The sequence below is a fragment of the Bufo bufo genome, chromosome 1 (assembly GCF_905171765.1).
Source record: "Bufo bufo chromosome 1, aBufBuf1.1, whole genome shotgun sequence".
Classification (NCBI taxonomy): Eukaryota; Metazoa; Chordata; class Amphibia; order Anura; family Bufonidae; genus Bufo; species Bufo bufo.
The window spans coordinates 550,117,029-550,142,058 of NC_053389.1; the positions used below are offsets into that span (position 1 = coordinate 550,117,029).

Here is a 25,030-nt window from a genome sequence, read left to right on the forward strand (position 1 = left end):
TCAAAAAACGTATCCTAGAACACATCGGGGATATCCGTAATAAACGGGATAAACCCGTTTCAAGACATATATGGAGTAGACATGCAGGATCTGACAAAACTTTACATTTCTCTATGATAGAGGTAATTAAAATGTCTAAAAGAGGTGGTGACTTGGATAGATTGTTAAAACAAAAAGAATCAAGGTGGATCTTTAGGCTAAATACTGTCATACCAATTGGTCTAAATGAATCAATAGATTTTGCGTGTTTTATTTAAGTCGTCCTATCTATCTTATAGGATCATCATATCCTTTATATCATAATAAATTTTGAAATAGGGGGGACTAATCTTTTTATATAATCACCCCAAAACTATATATTTTATGTCAATCACCCTATAATTATTCTATCAAAATGGGATATTATTATTAATTTATCAGCCTAAAATATTATTACCTGATAATTATGAATGGACTACTGTCATATGATATTACATCTATGTGGTTGTCATTGACATCTACTTACTCATTTCTCAGTATATCCATATGGTTAGGAATAACACTTGATGCCACCCATATACTAGTTTTACACATTGAGCATCCTCTATGTATCGATAAATAACTATTAGATTTTACTAGGGGCCCTATCTAATAAGCATGTGACCGGCTGTATAAGATAAATCGCATGATCGATAAAGCGGTCACTACGGTGCAGACCTTGTTACACGCTATTGTTTTGATCATGTACCAGCATGTGACGTTATACGTCACCTGACATCGCGATCACATGGGACCCCCTGTCACCGTATACCCGGAAGTAACAACAGACGCATAGAGGTCAATTGATGCACCTGACGTCAGACGTTATTCCTCCCATGCTCCACTGAGAGCTGGGTGCTTGCGTCTGACGTCGGACGCTCTCCGACATCATGATCAGGTGAGCTAGTCACATGATCCGATACCCGGAAGTCATGGCTTTAAAAAGCGGACACGGCGGCATAACCTCGCCGCTCATCTGCCGGACGCCACCACTCTGGGTCACCTCGTTGTCAATACTGGTATCAACATCTACGGACACCACCACTTATCTATCTAAGTCACATAAGGGCATGCAAGTATTATCGGCGGATCCTATCCGCTACTGCTTGATATCACATAGCGATTGGTGGTACTTTATGTTTGTAACCTTGATACATATCGGCTGCCATCATTTGAGCCGATTATATAGCTAACATCTTGTTGCTATAATTGACAAATGTATTTATGTGTCCTATTTGACATCTGTCAGAGGCACGATGTCCTAATGTTGTGATGGGGCTATAATTTATAGGCATAGTTCTTATTGGGTTTGACTGAGGATTTGATACCTAGATATATGATTTGGTTTATCCCAGTCTGGCTATATCGTTAAGCGGGAGATGTGTGAATATTTTGGGTGTTTTTTCTATCACTATCATTATTGAAAACTCCTATTCACACTCCTTTACTGACTACCTGCTGTTAATAATCAGTTTTATGATAATCTTATTGAATTGATTGATCAGTAACTTCATTATCTCTAGCTATTGGCCTACCCACAAGTAGTTTGATAATCTCATTGAATTGATTGATCACTACTATTCCTAACTTTTGGTCTATCTGATTCTAGATTCGGATATTTGTTCGTGTATCTCTAAAGGAAAAATAAAAAGAAAAGAAATTTATATATATGTATTAATATTTGTAAGACTTCTTGGTGATAGGTACTCCTTGTCAAATATGTCCCCTGATGAGCCTGACACCAACCAGGCGAAACGCGTAGGGACAATTGGACATTTCACTCTTATTATTTATTAATTTCTCTTATATCAACTTGACACTTAGGTTGTTCATCACCCATCTTGGGTATATATATGTTTTACAATAATAATTTATTTTCTGTGTGTAGATTAGCCCAGGTCATCCTATAGGGTCCCCCATTATACAGGTAATCACCCCACGATAGGGCCTACCAGGGACAATAGGAGGCACGAGCAACGGGATCGCCCCTATCGGGGCGGCTATTCCGTAATTAGGCAGGGCCACTACACTAGGGCCAGAAGTAGGGCTATAACCCCTTAGTAGGTTCTACTAACATCTACTAATCTATTGCTAACACCAACCTGACCCTAGTTTTTGATTTATTTTCCTTTTTCGCTTTATCATTTATTATCAAATTATATTAGAGGGATGTATTGACTATTTTATATATTATTATTAAAAGTTATATTTTAGAATGATGGTTTTGCTGTGAACTCTCAAGTTGACAACCGATTTCTACTATAGAATCCCATGAACAGGATTATGTTCAAACCTGTGAATACAAAACTGATCACAGTCAGATCTATAATAGTATTAGTGTCACCTTAGCTCGCCCTCCACCCAAAACGCAGTGTTTGCCCGATCAGGCCTGATCGGTCGCCCACACGTGCGTTCACCCACGCCCGCCCCGCCGCAGTGACAAAAAATATATATATTTTTGATCACTGTACAATCACTTCACAAGCGCCGCGGCGATAAAAAAAAATCATATTTTTTATCAATCGCAGCGGCCTCCGGTACTTCACTAGCCTCCCATTTGTAAGACAGGCTTGCTTTTTTTCTTGGGTAGTCTCAGGGAATACCCCTAAATTTAGTAGTCCAAATGTCAAACAGGGGGTATTCTTCTGAAGAGGCCTACAGGCTTCTGACCCAGTCGGATGAGGAATGGGAACCCTCATCTGACGAATCTAGCGGGTCAGAATATGAACCTGTAGAAAGCAGTGGCAGTCTGACCCAAAGTTCGGACGAGGAGGTTGAGGTCCCTGATAGCACCAGGCATACCCGGCCCCATGTCGCTAGACCACAGGTTGCGCAGGATCCGCTTTAAGGGCAGCAGAGTGGGGCTGGCGCTGTCGGATTACGTGGTGAGGCATACACCAGCAGCGCAGCCCATCCTGGACCTAGTACCAGCACTGCCGTACAACATGGTGAAGTGGCGAGCACCAGAAGGGCAGTTGAAGCTGGTACGGTGGCACGTGCAATAGTTACCCCGTCGCAGCCACCGCACAGACAGGCCCGTAGAGCCCCTAGAGTCCCTGAGGTGCTGGCAAACCCTGATTGGCAGTCCCCAACTTCAGCCGCACCTGTAGTTCCCCCTTTCACCGCCCAGGCTGGAGTTCGGGTTGAGACAGCTCAGATTGGTTCGGCACTGGGATTTTCTGAGCTGTTCTTGACTGCGGAGCTCTTGGACATAGTCGTGGCAGAAACAAATCGGTATGCCACTCAATTTATAGCCGCCAACCCAGGAAGCTTTTATGCCCAGCCTTTCCGGTGGAAACCAGTCCAAGTTTCAGAAATTAAAATTTTTCTGGGCCTTCTCCTCAACATGGGTCTAACCAAAAAGCATGAATTGCGGTCATATTGGTCCACGAACCCAATTCATCACATGCCCATGTTCTCTGCTCCTATGTCCAGGACACGATTTGAGACCATCCTGCGTTTCCTGCACTTTAGCGACAACTTCACCTCCCGTCCCAGAGGCCACCCAGCTTTTGACCGGCTCCACAAAATTCGGCCCCTCATAGACCACTTCAACAACAAATTTGCAGATTTGTATACCCCTGAGCAAAACATCTACGCAGACAAGTCCCTTATACATTTTACCGGGCGCCTTGGCTTCAAACAGTACATCCCAAGCAAGCGCGCCCGGTATGGGGTCAAATTGTATAAGCTCTGTGAAAGGGCCACAGGCTATACCCACAAATTTCGGATCTATGAGGGAAAAGATCAGATCCTGGAGCCGGTCGGTTTCCCTGACTACCTGGGGAGCAGTGGGAAGACAGTCTGGGACTTGGTGTCACCCTTATTTGGCAAGGGGTACCATCTTTATGTGGACAATTTTTACACAAGTGTGCCCCTCTTCAGGCATTTGTTCCTAGAACAGATTGGCTGCTGTGGCACCATGCGACCTAGTCGCCGGGGCTTCCCCCAACGGCTCGTTACCACCCGTCTTGCAAGGTGGGAGAGGGCTGCCTTGTGTAACCAAAACCTGCTCGCGGTGAAATGGAGAGACAAGCGTGACGTTTACATGCTCTCCATTCACGCAGACACGACAATACAAATTGAACGGGCAACCAGTGTCATTGAAAAGCCCCTCTCAGTCCACGACTATAACCTTCACATGGGAGGGGTGGACTTCAATGACCAGATGTTGGCTCCCTATTTAGTTTCCTGACGCACCAGATGCTGGTATAAGAAGGTGTCTGTATATTTGATTCAATTGGCTGCATATAATAGTTTTGTTCTCTACAGTAAGGCTGGGAGAACAGGATCCTTCCTCAAATTTCAGCAAGAGATCATCGAGAACCTCCTGTATCCAGGAGGTTCCGTGGCCCCATCCACCAGTGTAGTGAGCCGTCTACACGAGCGACATTTCCCCAATGTCGTTGCTGGTACCTCAACCCAACCGTCACCCCGAAAAAGATGTCGTGTCTGTAGCAGGAGTGGAATAAGGCGTGACACCCGCTATTTCTGTCCTGACTGCCCTGACCACCCTGCCCTATGCTTAGGGGAGTGTTTCCGGAAGTACCACACACAGGTACACTTAGCATAGGGATTGCATCTCACAGGACAGGCACACAGGGCTATTAGGGCCCTTACACTCACAGCTGCTGCAAACCTCTCCTTTCACCTGGGACAAAGTGCATAATGTACTTCGCCACATCTTTGGGCAATTTGCGCTTTGCACATTGTCCCATGGGGAAGGAGAGGTTTGTCCTATAAAGGTAAAAAAAACCACCGGTAAGCAAAACAGTTAACGTTCTGTTCAAAAAGTTAAATAAAGTTTATATGTTCTGTTCAAATTTTATTATAAAGTTAATAAATTTATTGTGCTGCGGCCTGTTTTTTTCTTTTTTGTTTTGTTTTTCTTACCTTCCAGGTGGACCAACCAATTGACTAGCTGCAGCACTGATGTGCATTCTGACAGAAGCATTGCGCTGCTGTCAGATTACACAAAAGTCGGTGTATGCGGCGCTGCAAGACGAGATTTCTCCTCTGCAGTAAAAGATACGTTTGCCGAGGCATAGGAGCTGAGGAGGCGGCAGTGTTCATATACTTTGGCAAACACTTTGTATATAAAAAAAAAATAAAAAATCCCGGCAATGATTTATTCATTCACATTGATTGATGTGAATGGAGAAATCTGGTTTGCCAGGGCATACGGGCTAAGTGGGTATGGATGTTGGGCGGAGCTCCTATGTCCTGGCAGACGCCTTTCCCCTCCTTTTTTTTTTTTGGCAGAGATTTTTTCATCCACATTGATCGATGCGAATGAAGAAATCTGTGCCGTTCATTTTTTCTTTCAGCCCAGAGGCTGAACGGAAAAAAAAAATCTCATTACCCATATGCTCAATATAAGGAGAATAGCAGAAACTCCTAATGCTGGCCATACATGTAATGACCCTCAAATGCCAGGGCAGTACAAACACCCCACAAATGACCCCATTTTGGAAAGAAGACACCCCAAGGTATTTGCTGAGGGGCATATTGAGTCCATGAAAGATTGAAATTTTTGTCCCAAGTTAGCGGAAAGGGAGACTTTGTGAGAAAAAACAAAAAAATAATCAATTTCCGCTAACTTGTGCCAAAAAAAAAAAAATTCGATGAACTCGCCATGCCCCTCATTGAATACCTTGGGGTGTCTTCTTTCCAAAGTGGGGTCACATGTGGGGTATTTATACTGCCCTGGCATTTTAGGGGCCCTAAAGCGTGAGAAGAAGTCTGGGATCCAAATGTCTAAAAATGCCCTCCTAAAAGGAATTTGGGACCCTTTGCGCATCTAGGCTGCAAAAAAGTGTCACACATCTGGTATCGCCGTACTCAGGAGAAGTTGGGGAATGTGTTTTGGGGTGTCATTTTACATATACCCATGCTGGGTGAGATAAATATCTTGGTCAAATGCCAACTTTGTATAAAAAAAATGGGAAAAGTTGTCTTTTGCCGAGATATTTCTCTCACCCAGCATGGGTATATGTAAAAAGACACCCCAAAACACATTTCCCTACTTCTTCTGAGTACGGCGATACCAGATGTGTGACACTTTTTTGCAGCCTAGGTGGGCAAATGGGCCCACATTCCAAAGAGCACCTTTCGGATTTCACAGGGCATTTTTTACACATTTTGATTTCAAACTACTTCTCACACATTAGGGCCCCTAAAAGGCCAGGGCAGTATAACTACCCCACAAGTGACCCCATTTTGGAAAGAAGACACCCCAAGGTATTCCATGAGGGGCATGGCGAGTTCCTAGAATTTTTTATTTTTTGTCACAAGTTAGTGGAAAATGATGATATTTTTTTTTTTTTCTTACAAAGTCTCATATTCCACTAACTTCTTTCTTCTTTCCAAAATGGGGTCACTTGTGGGGTAGTTATACTGCCCTGGCATTTTAGGGGCACGAATGCTTGAGAAGTAGTTTGAAATCAAAATGTGTAAAAAATGCCCTGTGAAATCCGAAAGGTGCTCTTTGGAATGTGGGCCCCTTTGCCCACCTAGGCTGAAAAAAGTGTCACACATCTGGTATCGCCGTACTCAGAAGAAGTAGGGAAATGTGTTTTGGGGTGTCTTTTTACATATACCCATGCTGGGTGAGAGAAATATCTCGGCAAAAGACAACTTTTCCCATTTTTTTATACAAAGTTGGCATTTGACCAAGATATTTATCTCACCCAGCATGGGTATATGTAAAATGACACCCCAAAACACATTCCCCAACTTCTCCTGAGTACGGCGATACCAGATGTGTGACACTTTTTTGCAGCCTAGATGCGCAAAGGGTCCCAAATTCCTTTTAGGAGGGCATTTTTAGACATTTGGATCCCAGACTTCTTCTCACGCTTTAGGGCCCCTAAAATGCCAGGGCAGTATAAATACCCCACATGTGACCCCACTTTGGAAAGAAGACACCCCAAGGTATTCAATGAGGGGCATGGCGAGGTCATCGAATTTTTTTTTTTTTTGGCACAGGTTAGCGGAAATTGATTTTTTTTTGTTTTTTCTCACAAAGTCTCCCTTTCCGCTAACTTGGGACAAAAATTTCAATCTTTCATGGACTCAATATGCCCCTCAGCAAATACCTTGGGGTGTCTTCTTTCCAAAATGGGGTCATTTGTGGGGTGTTTGTACTGCCCTGGCATTTGAGGGTCATTACATGTATGGCCAGCATTAGGAGTTTCTGCTAGTCTCCTTATATTGAGCATATGGGTAATGAGATTTTTTTTTTCCGTTCAGCCTCTGGGCTGAAAGAAAAAATGAACGGCACAGATTTCTTCATTCGCATCGATCAAGGTATTCCATGAGGGGCATGGCGAGTTCCTAGAATTTTTTATTTTTTGTCACAAGTTAGTGGAAAATGATGATATTTTTTTTTTTTTCTTACAAAGTCTCATATTCCACTAACTTCTTTCTTCTTTCCAAAATGGGGTCACTTGTGGGGTAGTTATACTGCCCTGGCATTTTAGGGGCACGAATGCTTGAGAAGTAGTTTGAAATCAAAATGTGTAAAAAATGCCCTGTGAAATCCGAAAGGTGCTCTTTGGAATGTGGGCCCCTTGCCCACCTAGGCTGAAAAAAGTGTCACACATCTGGTATCGCCGTACTCAGAAGAAGTTGGGCAATGTGTTTTGGGGTGTCTTTTTACATATACCCATGCTGGGTGAGAGAAATATCTCGACAAAAGACAACTTTTCCCATTTTTTTATAAAAAGTTGGCATTTGACCGAGATATTTATCTCACCCAGCATGGGTATATGTAAAATGACCCACATTCCAAAGAGCACCTTTTGGACTTCACAGGGCATTTTTTTACACATTTTGATTTCAAACTACTTCTCACGCATTCGGGCCCCTAAAATGCCAGGGCAGTATAACTACCCCACAAGTGACCCCATTTTGGAAAGAAGACACCCCCAGGTATTTCGTGATGGGCATAGTGAGTTCATGGAAGTTTTTATTTTTTGTCACAAGTTAGTGGAATATGAGACTTTGTAAGGAAAAAAAAAATATATAAAAAATCATCATTTTCCGCTAACTTGTGACAGAAAATAAAAAAGTTCTATGAACTCACTATGCCCATCAGCGAATACCTTAGGGTGTCTACTTTCCGAAATGGGGTTATTTGTGGGGTTTTTCTACTGTCTGGGCATTGTAGAACCTCAGGAAACATGACAGGTGCTCAGAAAGTCAGAGCTGCTTCAAAAAGCGGAAATTCACATTTTTGTACCATAGTTTGTAAACGCTATAACTTTTACCCAAACCATTTTTTTTTATCAAAGACATGTAGAACAATAAATTTAGAGAAAAATTTGTATATAGATGTCGGTTTTTTTGAAAAATTTTACAACTGAAAGTGAAAAATGTCATTTTTTTGCCAAAATTTCGTTAAATTTCGATTAATAACAAAAAAAGTTAAAATGTCAGCAGCAATGAAATACCACCAAATGAAAGCTCTATTAGTGAGAAGAAAAGGAGGTAAAATTCATTTGGGTGGTAAGTTGCATGACCGTGAAAGTAGTGTAGTGCAGAAGTGTAAAACGTGGCCTGGTCATTAAGGGTGTTTAAAGGGACACTGACAGGGCCAAAAAGCATATTTAGGTATATATATGACATTACAGGTCTTATAAAGTGTATTAGAATCATCTAAGTATCCCCCCCTGTCCACCTTATAAATACAGTAAAATGAAGTTTTATAACCTGCTTGAATCGTGTTAAATCTGCCCAAGGGGCGGTGTTTCATCTCAACTTGCGCCCAGCCAGCCTCGCCACAACTGCCGTTTGAAGCGCCGCCCAGCTCATCAATATTCACTTCGCTGGGCGGCTACTAGTGTCCCTGACGCAAGATCCGGCGCATGCCCAGTACAATACTATGGGCATCGGCCTCCGGCTCATCGTCGGGGACACTAGTAGCCGCCCAGCGAAGTGAATATTGATGAGCTGGGCGGCGCTTCAAACGGCAGTTGTGGCGAGGCTGGCTGGGCGCAAGTTGAGATGAAACGCCGCCCCTTGGGCAGATTGAACACGATTCAAGCAGGTTATAAAACTTCATTTTACTGTATTTATAAGGTGGACAGGGGGGATACTTAGATGATTCTAATACACTTTATAAGACCTGTAATGTCATATATATACCTAAATATGCTTTTTGGCCCTGTCAGTGTCCCTTTAAGCTAGAGGGGCTGAGGTGGTTAAGGAGCAGGCTAATTTTTGTTTTTGTATTTATGTTTTTTCCTCCCTGCCCTTCAAAAGCCACAATTGTTTTTAATTCTCTGTTCACATAGCCATATGAGGGCTTACTTTTTGAGGGAAAAGTTGCATTTTAAAGGCTCGATTAAATTTTCCATATCTTGTATTGGAAATGGAAAAAAATATTTGTTGGGCAAAATTGAAAAAAAAATATGCCAAAAATGTTTTGGTTTTGTTAGTGCAGTGATGATCTTTTTAGTGCATAGTGAGTATGATTAAAACTATACCAAATTTGTATAGTTTTTTTATGTTTTACTACTTAAAAATCCTTTAAAAAAAAAAGTCTAAATTTTCTTTGCATCACCATATTCTGACACTCTCAACTTTTTTTTATATTTCTGTCTAAGGAGCTGTATGAGGGCAGGTTTTTTTTAAAACGAGCTGCTGTGTTTATTTGCACCACTTCAGGATACATTACACTTTTTAATCACTTTTTACATAATATTTTTTATTTATTTTTTGCGGGGAGTAGGTGACCAAAATATAGCAAATTGTAGATTTTTTTTTTTCTGTTAGAGCATACACCATGCAGGAAAAACATTTTTATATTTTAACAGAGTGGACATTTTCAGACATAGCAATACCTATTATGTTTATTTTTTATATTGTTTATTTTATATTTAAAATGGAAAAGGGAAAGATTTTGGCATCTGAGAGTTTAAATGGCCAAGATCTGAATTATCTCCAATTCCAGTCACTGTTGGCAGGTGTCTGCTGTATTATACAATCTGAGCAAGCTGAGCCAATGAGCTCATTCCATATATTCATTTAATGCAAATGACGTACATGCAGGAATCTTCAGATGCCGCAGTCACAATTAGCCACATCATATGAAGGGTTAAATGTCCATGGTCTCTACCTAATTCCATTCAGTTTTCCTAAAAAAGTCAACAGTGTAAAATGTCCATTTGAAATAGCTAGGCACTGAAAAATTGGCCTGGTAAGGAAGGTGGGTAAACGCTCTGGTAATGAAGTAGTTAAAGACGCAGATTCTGCTGTACATGTACAGAGGATGTAGGAAAGGTGTTTATTTTTTAGATGTAAGTCTGTGGAAGAGATATATTTATTGTAAATGTTGTAGCTATTTTTTAAACATCGCTGCTGGAGGCCATCTTGGAGAGACAATTCCTGCTGCCTGTGCCTGAATTAACCAATAGCAAAGCTCCTTACAGCAAGGAGCTTTGTTATTGGTTGGTATAGGCGCGCGCTGGAGCGAAACAGGTCCTGAAACAGGGGAAGCCGGCGGGAGCTGGAAGGAGGAGGGGCCGGCTCCAGGGGTGGCTGTTGTAAGGAGAGCGGGGCGCGCTGCCCAAGGACCTTGGGAAACATGACAGGGCTGCTGGAGAGGTAAGGAGCCGTGGACTCATATGACTGGTCCCCGGTGACCCTGCTTCCCCCTCCTCCTGTCACCCCACTAGTGACCCTGCTCCCCCCTCCTCCTGTCACCCCACTAGTGACCCTTCTCACCCTCCTCCTGTCACCCCACTAGTGACCCTGCTTCCTCCTTCTCCTGTCACCCCACTAGTGACCCTGCTCCCCCCTCCTCCTGTCACCCCACTAGTGACCCTGCTTCCCCCTCCTCCTGTCACCTCACTAGTGACCCTGCTTCCCCCTCCTCCTGTCATCTCACTAGTGACCCTGCTTCCCCCTCCTCCTGTCACCCCACTAGTGACCCTGCTCCCCCCTCCTCCTGTCACCTCACTAGTGACCCTGCTTCCCCCTCCTCCTGTCACCCCACTAGTGACCCTGCCTCTCCCTCCTCCTGTCACCCCACTAGTGACCCTGCTCCCCCCTCCTCCTGTCACCTCACTAGTGACCTTGCTTCCCCCTCTTCCTGTCACCTCACTAGTGACCCTGCTTCCCCTTCCTCCTGTCACCCCACTAGTGACCCTGCTCCCCCTCCTCCTGTCACCCCACTAGTGACCCTGCTCCTCCCTCCTCCTGTCACCCCACTAGTGACCCTGCCCCTCCCTCCTCCTGTCACCCCACTAGTGACCCTGCTACCCCTTCTCCTGTCACCTCACTAGTGACCCTGCTTCCCCTCCTCCTCTCACCTCACTAGTGACCCTGCTTCCCCTTCCTCTTGTCACCCCACTAGTGACCCTGCTCCCCCTCCTCCTGTCACCCTACTAGTCACCCTGCTCCTCCCTCCTCCTGTCACCCCACTAGTGACCCTGCCCCTCCCTCCTCCTGTCACCCCACTAGTGACCCTGCTACCCCTCCTCCTCTCACCTCACTAGTGACCCTGCTTCCCCTTCCTCTTGTCACCCTACTAGTGACCCTGCTCCCCCTCCTCCTGTCACCCTACTAGTGACCCTGCTCCTCCCTCCTCCTGTCACCCCACTAGTGACCATGCCCCTCTCCTCCTCCTGTGCCCCACAGGGAAGAAGCTGAACAGACTCCACTGACTATGATGGGATCCGTTCAGTTTAAGTTCAGGATCCTGTGTTTTTACCGGACACAAAAGTGCTGCATACAAGGCTTTTTTGTCTGGTCTTCTCACAGAAGCTGCAACAGAGGCTCCAAACGCAGCCTCCAATGCAGATCTGAAGGCCTACGTATTATGTATTTTAGTATTGCTCACACGTGCCCCCTCACAGTGTTTGCATTTCTTTCTGGCAAAGCTACCTGGTTATGGCCCGCAAAATTTATACCATGTCTAGTGCGGCCCTAAGACGAAAAATGGTTGGGCACCACTGGTCTATATAAACTATGCAGCAGAATGTGTGCACTTTATGGCAGCTAAAATTATTGGAAGTTTACTGAGAGTAAGTAAGTAAGTGGATAGCAAGATGGAGGGGGCTCCCTCTCTTACCTTTTGTTCTTAACAAGACATGGTGACAGGCTGCCAATAGGTTTCTATGGCAGCCAGGAGGTCTAAAAAAAATCCCCATGTCTTCTATCTTAGTACAACTATTAGGCCCTGCAGGGTCTAATAGGATGCCTGTCACCGTTATGCTGACAGGCATAGTACATTGCAATAGAAAGGTATTGCAGTATATTATAGAAACCATCAACATGGTCCACAAATCGCTTTGTTATGTAAAAAATATATATAATAGTACTGCTGTGTCTGCAATTACCAGAACTGTTGCTTAACCAGCACAGTGAATGTTGTTGCTTTTTGTTTATCCTACCTCCCTGAACTGAATAAAAAGTGATTAAAGTGTCAAACTTAACCCAGAATAGTACCAATGAAAATGTCAACTAATCCCACAAATAAGGCCTCACACAGCTTCATGAAAAATAAAAATAAAAATGTTATTGCTCTCAGAATATAGCGACACAAACACAAATGATTGTTTTATAGAGTTTTTATTGTGCTTATTTATTGTAATTTATTATTTATTATAAAACATATTCTTAAAAAAACTACATGAATTTGGTATTACTGTAGTAGTGCTGACCCACAGAATGTTTATACCGCACTGTGAAGGCTTTATGAACAAAACCCAATAAACAAAATAAAAATAAAAACGGTGGAATTTCTGCTTTTTATGTATGCCCAGCCACAAAAAAATAAAAAAATAAACGCTTTGCAATAGAAAAATAAAAAAGTTATGTTTCTTGAAAGGTGGGGCTGAAAAAAAATTACTGCATCCTGAACGCCAAAATATGTTGTGTCCTATTTTACTAATAATAAGATGACTATGTTCATATGTTCCATTCTATGCAGCATAGCTGACAAGGGAGCTGCAGAACACAAACTGTAAACCTATTGGGGGAGATACATCAAGACTGGAGGTTCTAACTCCAGTCTTGATTTAGGCCTAGTTCACACGAACGTATGGCTTTTATAGTTTTTTGCGGTCCGTTTTTCACGGATCCGTTGTTCCGTTTTTGAGTTCCGTTGTGTTTCCGTTTTTCAGTATGGCATATACAGTATACAGTAATTACTTAGAAAAAATTGGGCTGGGCATAACATTTTCAATAGATGGTTCCGCAAAAACGGAACGGATACGGAAGACATACGGATGCATTTCCGTATGTGTTCCGTTTTTTTTGCGGACCCATTTACTTGAATGGAGACACGGAACGTGATTTGCGGGCAATAATAGGACATGTTTTATCTTTCAACGGAACGGAAAAACGGAAATACAGAAATGGAATGCTTACGGAACACATTCCGTTTTTAATGCGGAACCTTTGAAATTAATGGTTCCGTATACGGACCGTATACGGAACACAAAAAAACGGCCCGTACACTCGCAAAAAACAACGATCGTGTGAACTAGGCCTTAGTGTATGGTTGTGTGAGATGTGGCAAAATAAAATTGAGGTACACGCCTCTTAAGCATTTTGGTGCATCATGGCAGCCCTCTGCAGCAGAATCTGAAATCTACACCAGTTAGTCCACTTGCACTAGAAAGATGGTGTAAGTAATAATAAATGTATCTCTTCGCATACAATTATAATTCAAATGGCACAGTACAAGACATAAATTACAGATAACTGGCATAAGGCTACCCTGAAGATAACATGTGATACATAAATCTTTAGGCCTCGTTCACATTTCCGTGTCAGTGTAACATCCGTGAAAAAAAAGCATACATGTTTCATCCATTAAGATGTCCGTGAAGGATCAGTGATTGGTCTGTGTGTCCATTTTTTACCATCCGTGTGTCATCCATAATTCACTGACATCGCTCAACTGAAAATTAATTTCCAAAGAATCTCCTAGTCATCAGTGAAAAACGGGCGCAACACGGATATGTGTCAGTGATTTTCACGGACCCATAGACTTCAATGGGCGTGCTTGGTCCGCATCACAGATCAAAGTAGTGCATGTCCCCGTGATTTTTTTACTGACCCATGGTCAGTAAAAAATTACTGAAATGTGAACAGACACATTTAAATCAATAGATGTGTGTGCTGTCCGCAGAAAATGCAGACAGCACACGTCAGTCAAAAACTGAAATGTGAAAGAGGCCTTAGGCTCCATTCACACGTCCGTGGTGTGTTGCGGACCCGCAAATTGCGGGTCCGCAACACACCCGCCCGGCACCCCTATAGAAATGCCTATTCTTGTCCGCAAGCTGCGGACAAGAATAGGACATGTTCTATCTTTTGCGGAGCTGCGGACCTGAAGATCGGGGCCGCGCTCCGCAAATGCGGATGCTGACAGCACACTGTGTGCTGTCCGCATCCATTCCGTCCCCATAGAAAATGAATGGGTCCGCACCCGTTCCGCAAAATTGCGGAACGGATGCGGACCCATTTGCGGACGTGTGAATGGAGCCTTAGGATGCAAATACATGTTACATGTCAGGTAACCAATCAGTGTTATATGGAACTCTCACTATGTAATTTAGCTGACAGATCATATGGAAAAATAGACTTACCAATAGAAAACTGCAACACGGATGCTGTAGTCGTATTAAGGCTAGTTGTTATCTAAAACAAAAAGACATTTAAATGTAATGTTTTTTTTTTTATCATCATATCTAAATTCTTCACTTGGCTATGACTGGGATACATTTTTATTCACTGGAAGTAAACAGTTATCTTGAAAACCATGAAGAATTGCAAGTATGTAAAAAAAAAAAAAAGGCATTACTTTCGAATACACAAACAATAATCTTTATTTGCTAAATGAGAATATTACTTTAAAGGGGTTGTCCGAGTTACAGAAAATGCAGAGATGTGGGGGCATGTAACAACATTCTGTGATGTTCTTCTCATGAATATTTAGCAGTGTCAGCTAGGACTTCCTTTCCCCCTCCCCTGCACTGTCTTGGTTGTCTATGCTGACACATATGGCTCTTCTCTTGCTGCAGCTCTTCCCAGTAGTTACTGACCTCACACAGACATTCTTTCTTCTGGTTGCTCTCCTGGCCATTTACTTCTTGCTGCTTCTTCTATTTATACAGGCAAAGTTTCACCTGTTCCACTACAGTAAATCACCCACCTTGTTAGAGTTCATTGTTCTTGGAATTCTCCTTCTGCTTATTGGGTTATGAATGCTAATGCTAAGCCTTTCTACCTCCAATAAAGTCCAGGGGGAGTGACTTCACATTGACAACCGCCACCCACTTTTCGGACCTCAGTGCTGATGTTTCTATGATGTTTCTATGATATTAAAAAATTAACATGGGTATTGCCGAGTGCAAAAACACCCATACTATTAAAATAAAAAAATATTTATTCCATGTGGCAAATGGCAAAACAGAAAAAATAAATCAAAATGTCTCGCCTTTTTTTGGTTGCTTCACCTCACACAAAAAATTTATTAAAAAGTGATTAAAAAATCATACACACCTAAATTATATCAATGAAAAGTACAGATTGCCCAGCAAAAAAAGAGCCCTCGTACAGCTCCGTACACATAAAAATAAAACATGTTAGAATATGGTGATACAAAAAAAAAAAGATATATATATATTTTTTTTCCAGAGTTCATAGTTTTTCTTGTGTTTTAGTACTGGAAAAAAATTCATATGTGGTATTGTCGTAATTGTAGTGACCCGGAGAATGAAAGCAACAGGTTAGTTTTACTGCACAGAAAACACTATAAACATGGTGAAATTTTTTATTTTTTATAATTCCACCCCTTTTGGAATTTATTTTACCGCTTCCCACTATATTGTATGCAACCGTAAATAGTGTCATTAGAAAGTACAACTTGTCCCACAAAAGAAACAAAAACCTCTTACGGCTACGTGAATGGAAAAATAAAAAAGTTATGACATTGGGAAGGCTGGAAGTAAGAAATGAAAATGAAAAAAATTGAAAATTGTCAGGTCATTAAAGGGTTAAAGACAGATTGTGATGCCTTAAAAATATTAAACTAATATTCCCTATATGATCAAATGGCAATGTGGGGTTCTGGGCAATCAATTGCTGGGCATATAAAGTTACAAAATTTTAAAAAAGATTTAGAAAAAAGTTATGTGAAGTTTTCAATGTCAGCCTAGATTACTGAGCTGCCCAAAAAATCAGGAATTTGAGGCTGATAATCCTCATGTGGTTGGGAGGCTGTCTCAGCTGTTGTTCTGGGGCACTTTTTTGAACGTTCCTCTTCACTGGATGATGAGGAAGAAGAGGAGTAGAAGAATGTCTTCTCCCTTGCTGGCCATATTAGTATCAGAGGCAATAATGGCATATGCCTCATCAGCTGAACACATCCTTTGGGGTGAAGGGGCCATTTTTTATTTTTATTGGGATATGTAATGTGTATGGTTCAACATGTGTAAAGAGTGTATTAATTTATTTATTCACAAGGGTGTATATGTAGTGATTTTACATGTGATGGGGCTGCAATAAATTTCAGATAAAATTTAAGAGAAAGAAAAAAAGTTCAGATAAAAATGCACATGTACTATGTGGGTACGGATCTCCCTGTCAGCCCCCGTCCGACATGTACAATGAAGATCCAGAAGGGGTTAAGCAATGCAAATTTCTGGTCACTCTTCCATAAAGCCCCACTCTGGATTGGCCCTATGGACAGACGCTTCCATCTCTAATTGGTGCTCCAGTGTTCTTGGTCTGTGAGTTGAGGTGGTTAATTTGTCAACTTTGCCATAATTTTTATTTTGTTATACTGAATTTAATGGTGCTCTGTGGAATGTTCAAAGTTTGCATATTGTAACTAAACCCTGAGCTATACCTGTTTGGAGAACCCCATAGCCTTCATGTTGCTTGATTAGTAGTGCTGCAGACTTGGGGGCCTTTCAAAACAGGTGTATGTATACTCAGATCATGTGACACTTTGCACAGTGGGGAACATTTTTCAAGTAACTTTGTGAGTTATTTTGGGGTTTCATAGCAAAGAGATGAATACATAAGAACCCACAACTTTTCAGTTTACATTTATTTATTCATTAACGCCTTAGGCTGGGTTCACACGAGCATGTCCGGATTAGTTCCGGATGCGTCCCAGTGTGTTGCGGCAAACCCGCGCGAGTAGGAATGCAATCGCAGTCAGTTTTGACTGCGATTGCGTTCCGATGTTCAGTTTTTATCGCGCGGGTGCAATGTGTTTTGCACGCGTGTGATAAAAAACCGACTGTGGTACCCAGACCCGAACTTCTTCACAGAAGTTCAGGTTTGGGATCGGGGCTGTGTAGATGTTATTATTTTCCCTTATAACATGGTTATAAGGGAAAATAATAGCATTCTGAAAACAGAATGCTTAGTACAAGGTCAATTGAGGGTTAAAATAATTAAAAAAAATAACTCACCTTCTCCTCTTGTTCGCGTAGTTCTCCCGGTCTTTAGTTCTTTAAAAGATAAACTATGGGCTAAAGGACCTTTGGTGACGTCAGATCACATGCTCCAGTCACATGGTCCATCACCGCGATTTTCACGCAACCCCATTCACTTCTATGGGGCCTGCGTTGCGTGAAAAACGCAGAATATAGAGCATGCTGCGATTTTCACGCAACGCACAAGTGATGCGTGAAAATCACCGCTCATCTGAACAGCCCCATAGAAATGAATGGGTCAGGATTCAGTGCGGGTGCAATGCGTTCATCTACCGCATTGCACCCGCGCGGAATACTCGCCCGTGTGAACGCAGCCTTAAGGGCCAGGTTTTTTTTCGTATTTTTGTTTATTCTTTCCTGCCTTCCAAGAACCACAATTTTTTTAATTTTTGGTTCACATAATCATTTGAGGACTCATTTTTGTGGACCAAGTTGCATTTTCACTGGCTGCCTGTCAAGCCATGCCACAGGCATGGACATTTAGCGTCTCCCACTCTCACACCACCTCCTCGTCTCATTCCCTCTCTGTTGGGGTCCCGCAAAGCTCTGCCTTAAGACCTCTGCTCTTCTCTATCTACACTTTTGGCCTGGGACAGCTCATAGAGTCCCAAGACATTCAGTATCACTTTTATGCTGACGACACACAAATCTACCTCTCTGGTCGAGACATCACCACCTTACTATCCAGAATCCCACAATGTCTATCTTCAATATCGTCCTTCTCCTCTTGCTTTCTAAAACTTACCATGGATAAAACAGAATTCATTATCTTTCCCCCATCTTGCTTAACCCCCCCAACAGACCTATCTATCACGATCAATGGCTGCCTTGGAGTGACCTTGGATTCTGACCTCTCCTTCTGACTGCACATCCAAGCCCTTTCCACCACCTGCCGCCTCCAACTCAAAAACATCTCCCACATCCGCGCGTTCCTCAACTTTGAGTCTGCGAAAATGCTTGTACACGCCCTCTTCATCTCCTGCCTAGACTACTGCAACATCCTCCTCTGTGGCCTTCTATCTAGCACTCTCGCACCCCTCCAATCTATCCTCAACTCTGCTGCCCAAATAATCCACCTCTCACCCTGTTACTCCTCTGCCTCTCCCCTCTGCTAATCCCTTCACTCGCTCCCCATTGCCCAGCGAATTCAGTCCAAAATACTAACAAATACATACAAGGCTGTCCACAACCTGTGCCCTCCCTACATCTCTAAGCTGCTTTCCCGATACATCCCCACACGCAATCTCCAATCCTCACAAGACCTCCTTCTCTCCTTTCCTCTTCCCACAATAGCCTCCAAGATTTCTTCCGTGCATTCCCCACACTCTAGAACTCGCTACCCCAACATAACAGACTCTCACCTACAGTGGAATCCTTCAAAAGAATCCTAAAAACCCCCCTCTTCAGACAAGCCTACAACCAGTGACCCTGCTGCCTCTATACCGCCATTACCAACTTTACCCTCTCCTACTGTGTCCTTCTCCCATACCATGTAGATTGTAAGCCCTCATGGGCAGGGCCCTCTCTCCTTCTGTACCAGTTTGTAACTCGTCTTGTTCATGCTTAGTGCAATTGTCTGTATTATATATGTATACCCTTTTTTCGTATGTACAGCGCTAGGGAATGAATGGTGCTTTAATAATAAATAATAATAATAACAACTTACTATGACAGGCCTGGGAGCCTTCACAATGCCACAGTATGTCATGGCAACAGATCGGGGCCCCACGATTTTGCTGCGGGAACTTCGATCGGGGGAGAATGCCCCTTCCATCCACAGGCATCTGAAGGGTTAAGTGACTAGGACAGGAGTCATCTCCAATCTTGGTTATGCCAGTGGGTGTCTGCTGTATTACACAGCCAGCACCTGTGGTGGCTGGTGCAAGCTAAGGGCTCATGCACACGACCGTATGTATTTTGCAGTCCGCAAAAAACTGATCGACAAAAAATACGGATGACGTCCTTGTACATTCCGTATTTTGCGGAACAGAACAGCTGGCCCCTAATAGAACAGCCCTATCCTTCTCCGTAAGGTGGACAATAATAGGACATGTTCTTTTTTTTGTGGAACAGAAATACGGACATACAGAAACGGAATGCACACGGAGTAATTTCAGTTTTTTTTTGCGGACCCATTGAAGTGAATGGTTCCGCATACGGTCTGCAAAAAAAATGCAACGGACACAAAAAAAATACGTTCATGTGCATGAGCCATAAGCTTGTGAGCCCACTCCATACAATCCCTGCACACAAATTCCATACATGTACAGTATTTTGCATTAACAGGTTAAAAAGGTATTGTTTTCATTCTACTGTAACAATTTGGACTATTTTGCCAGGTCAAATATATAAAATCAAAATTTTTATTCCAGGTTTAATGCAACAAAACAGTAAATAAAAACACCAAGGACTGAATACTTTTGCAAGCCACTGTATTTTATATTTAAGTATGTCTCACAAGGCATATACAATGTGGAAAATCCAAAACATTTTATAGTAGCTGCAAAGTGGCTGAACTAATCTTATCCACATGCTGCATAAAAATCAATGAAAATTGACATGGTACTGCAGACTTCTAACACGGATTACATCCTCTGTAATGCACAGGGTAATGTCTGCTTCAAACCCACATACAGTACAACCCATTTTTTCACTGAAATTGCATCCTCTGTGAGTGTACAAAAACATGAATTTCTGACTGTTAAAATGGTAATTACATTGCCTGATTGTCATCTGATTATCATTGTCATCTAACACACAATGGCAAAATTGAGCCATTTATGGGCTGACCCTTTGTTCTCGTACCAAGATATGCTTAAAAAAAAACACTACTTGTATTTCCAACATAAAATTTAAATGCAGATGAAGCTGTGAGGAAAACATAATAAAGCAAAGCAATTTAAATAATTTGACACCTAGGTTGGAATATTAACTTACGATCTCTCTTGGACCATATGGATCACAAAATGTGACAGCACTTCCATGCATGATTATGCCACACAGCTCTCCAACTTCACAGTTTTTGCATGGTGTCCTGCATAATAAAAGAAAAAAATCAAGCATAATTTAATTTTCACCTTGGCTAACGGAAAACTCAGAAAAAGGCTACATTCACACGACCGTATGTGTTTTGCGGTCCACAAATTGCGGATCTCCCCAAAAAAACGGATGATGTTCCGTATGGCATCCGTTTTTTTTGCGGATCCATTGTAACAATGCCTATCCTTGTTAGCAAAACGGACAAGAATAGAATAGGACATGTTCTATGTTTTTTGCAGGGCTACGGAACGGACATACGGATGCGGATAGCACACAGTGTGCTGCCCGCATTTTTTGCGCACCTGTTGAAATGAATGGTTCCGCATCCTATCCGCAAAAAAAAACTGAACAGACACGAAAACAAAATACGTTCGTGTGAATGTAGCTCAAAATGTATGAAATTCTCCTTTTTATAAAGTCTCTATATACTACCCCTCCCTCCCTATGTCTCTAGGGTGGATGGCTTTATGACATTTTAAAGGGAACTTATAATCAGAAATTATCTATTGTTTAAATTATGTTTAAGATTTAAGATTTTTGCCCAAAATGGGAGTTTTTCTAATAGCAGAATAGAACATCAGTATCTAAATGGCGTATCTCACACGTACAGATGCAGACTAGGTCGCAATTTAAGATTTGTGCCCAAAATGGGTGTTTTTCTAATAGCAGAATAGAACAACAGTATCTAAAGGGTGTATCCCACACAAACATATGCAGCAAAGGCTGCAATATTAAGTATTTTGCCCAAAAAGGGTGCTTTTTTACTAACAATATGACAGCAGTATATAATGCTTGAATTTCGCACGTGCAGATGCAGCAAGGGCTGTAACCACCTCCGGACCGCCTAACGCACGGATGCGTCCGGAAGGTGGTTGATTCATTCCTCCTGGACGCATCCGTGCGTCATCTCGCGAGACGCGAGATTTCGGTCAGAGCCGGCATCGCGGGCCGGCAAAAGTTAAAGGAGTATTTCGTCAGCAACCTGCCAGCCAATGATCGTGGCTGGCAGGTTGCTGATTTTTAAAAAATCGAATCACAAGCCATATAACAGATCATATTAGTAAATATGATCTGTTATATGGCTTGTCTGCTCCTCTGCTGGTCCTTTTCGTCGGTTGGATCCAGCAGAGGAGCAGAGATCACTGTGAGTAGCACCAACACTACACTTTAGCCCCAGATCACCCCCTGCACCCCAATTAACCCTTTGATCACCCCTTTGATCGCCCCTGTCAATCACTAGTGAAAGGAAAAAAGTCATCAGTGTAAACTGTCATTTTTTTTTTTTCACTGGTATTGACTGTTAGGTTTTAGGGATAGTTTAGGCCCCTTGGTTAGGTAGTTTAGGGATCAGTTAGCGCCCAGCCCACCGCACCGCAGTCACTTATTCGCTGATTAGCGTATCGCTAATCAGCATTTGTACTTCTATAGTATCTGTAAGTGATCAAAACTGATCACGGTCAGATCTATAATAGTATGAGTGTCACTTTAGTTCGCCCTCCACCCAAAACACAGTGTTTGACCGATCAGGCCTGATCGGTCGCCCACACGTGCGTTCACCCACGCCCCGCCCCACCGCAGTGACAAAAAATATATATTTTTTGATCACTGCACATTCACTTTACACACGCTGCGGCGATAAAAAAAATCAGTTTTGATATTTTTTATCAACCGCAGCGGCCTCCGGTACTTCGCTAGCCTCCCATTTGTAAGACAGGCTTGCTTTTTTTCTTGGGTAGTCTCAGGGAATACCCCTAAATTTAGTTGCCCAAATGTCAAACAGGGGGTATTCTTCTGAAGAGGCCTACAGGATTCTGACCCAGTCGGATGAGGAGTGGGAACCCTCATCTGATAAATCTAGCGGGTCAGAATATGAACCTGTAGAAAGCAGTGGCTCTCTGACCCAAAGTTCGGACGAGGAGGCTGAGGTCCCTGATAGCACCAGGCGTACCCGGCCCCGTGTCGCTAGACCACAGGTTGCGCAGGATCCGCTTCAAGAGCAGCAGAGTGGGGCTGGCGCTGTCGGATTACGTGGTGAGGCATACACCAGCAGCGCAGCCCTTCCTGGACCTAGTACCAGCACTGCCGTACAACATGGTGAAGTAGCGAGCACCAGAAGGGCAGTTGAAGCTGGTACGGTGGCACGTGCAGTAGTTACCCCATCGCAGCCACCGCAAAGACGGGCCCATAGAGCCCCTAGAATCCCTGAGGTGCTGGCAAACACTGATTGGCAGTCCCCAACTTCAGCCGCACCTGTAGTTCCCCCTTTCACCGCCCAGTCTGGAGTTTGGGTTGAGACAGCTCAGATCGGTTCGGCCCTGGGATTTTTTGAGCTGTTCTTGACTGCGGAGCTCTTAGACTTAGTTGTGGCAGAAACAAATCGGTATGCCACACAATTTATAACCGCCAACCCGGGAAGCTTTTATGCCCAGCCTTTCCGGTGGAAACCAGTCCAAGTTTCCGAAATTAAAAATTTTCTGGGCCTTCTCCTCAACATGGGTCTAACTAAAAAGCATGAATTGCGGGCATATTGGTCCACGAACCCAATTCATCACATGCCCATGTTCTCTGCTGCTATGTCCAGGACACGATTTGAGACCATCCTGCGTTTCCTGCATTTTAGCGACAACACCACCTCCCGTATCAGAGGCCACCCAGCTTTTGACCGGCTCCACAAAATTCGGCCCCTCATAGACCATTTCAACCAGAAATTTGCAGATTTGTATACCCCTGAGCAAAACATCTGCATAGACGAGTCCCTAATACATTTTACCGGGCGCCTTGGCTTCAAACAATACATCCCAAGCAAGCGTGCCCGGTATGGGGTCAAATTGTATAAGTTCTGTGAAAGGGCCACAGGCTATACCCACAAATTTCGTGTCTATGAAGGAAAAGATCAGACCCTGGAGCCGGTCGGTTGCCCTGACTACCTGGGGAGCAGTGGGAAGACAGTCTGGGACTTGGTGTCACCCTTATTCGGCAAGGGGTACCATCTTTATGTGGACAATTTCTACACAAGTGTGGCCCTCTTTAGGCATTTGTTTCTAGAACAGATTGGCGCCTGTGGCACCGCGCAAACTAGTCGCGCGGGCTTCCCCCAACGGCTCGTTACCACCCGTCTTGCAAGGGGGGAGAGGGCTGCCTTGTGTAACGAAGAACTGCTCGCGGTGAAATGGAGAGACAAGCGTGACGTTTACATGCTCTCCTCCATTCACGCAGACACGACAATCCAAATTGAGCAAGCAACCCGTGTCATTGAAAAGCCCCTCTCAGTCCACGACTATAACCTTCACATGGGAGAAGTGGACTTCAATGACCAGATGTTGTCTCCGTATTTAGTGTCCCGCAGAACCAGACACTGGTATAAGAAGGTGTCTGTATATTTGATTCAATTGGCTCTGTATAATAGTTTTGTTCTCTACAGTAAGGCTGGGAGAACACGATCCTTCCTCAAATTTCAGGAAGAGATCATCGAGAACCTCCTGTATCCAGAAGGTTCCGTGGCCCCATCCACCAGTGTAGTTAGCCGTCTACACGAGCGACATTTCCCCAATGTCGTTGCCGGTACCTCAACCCAACCGTCACCCCGAAAAAGATGTTGTGTCTGTAGCAGGAGTGGAATAAGGTGTGACACCCGCTATTTCTGTCCTGACTGTCCTGACCACCCTGCCCTATGCTTAGGGGAGTGTTTCCGGAAGAACCACACACAGGTACACCTAGCATAGGGATCACATCTCACCAGGACAGGCACACAGGGCTATTAGGGCCCATTCACTCACAGCTGCTGCAAACGTCTCCTTTCACCTGGGACAAAGTGCATAATGCACTTCGCCACATCTTTGGGCGATTTGCGCTTTGCACATTGACCCATGGGGAAGGAGAGGTTTGTTCTATAAAGGTAAAAAAAAAAAAAAAAACACCAGTAAGCAAAAAGGTTAATGTTCAGTTCAAAAAGTTAAAGTTTATATGTTCTGTTCCAAAGTTAATAAAATTATTGAGTTGCGGCCTGGTTTTTTCTTTTTTTTTTTACCTTCCAGGTGGACCAACCGATCGACTAGCTGCAGCACTGATGTGCATTCTGACAGAAGCATTGCGCTGCTGTCAGATTACACGCAAGTCGGTGTATGCGGTGCTGCAAGACGAGATTTCTCCTCTGCTGTAAAAGATACGTTTGCCGAGGCATATGAGCTGAGGAGGTGGCAGTGTTCATATGCTTTGGCAAACACTTTGCATATAAAAAAAATATATATAAATCCCGGCAATGATTTATTCATCCACATCGATTGATGTGAATGGAGAAATCTGGTTTGCCAGGGCATACGAGCTAAGTGGGTATGGATGTTGGGCGGAGCTCCTATGTCCTGGCAGACGCCTTTCCCCTCCTCTTTTTTTTTGGCAGAGATTTTTTCATCCACATTGATCGATGCGAATGAAGAAATCTGTTCCGTACATTTTTTTCTTTCAGCCCAGAGGCTGAACGGAAAAAAAAAATCTCATTACCCGTATGCTCA

General features: G+C 43.3%; 1 protein-coding gene across 2 annotated transcripts in view; it reads right to left on the bottom strand.

Moving 5' to 3' along the window:
* The window catches only part of RELN (reelin), an 841,105-nt gene that overhangs the window by 504,873 nt on the left and 311,202 nt on the right, over nt 1–25,030 (bottom strand). For both annotated transcript variants that reach the window (XM_040412563.1, XM_040412554.1), the window contains exons 7-8: nt 20,421–20,517; nt 14,622–14,673 (exon numbers count right to left, since the gene is read on the bottom strand). In XM_040412563.1, the coding sequence (XP_040268497.1) occupies nt 14,622–14,673; nt 20,421–20,517 (149 nt within the window). The remainder of the gene's footprint in view (nt 1–14,621; nt 14,674–20,420; nt 20,518–25,030) is intronic.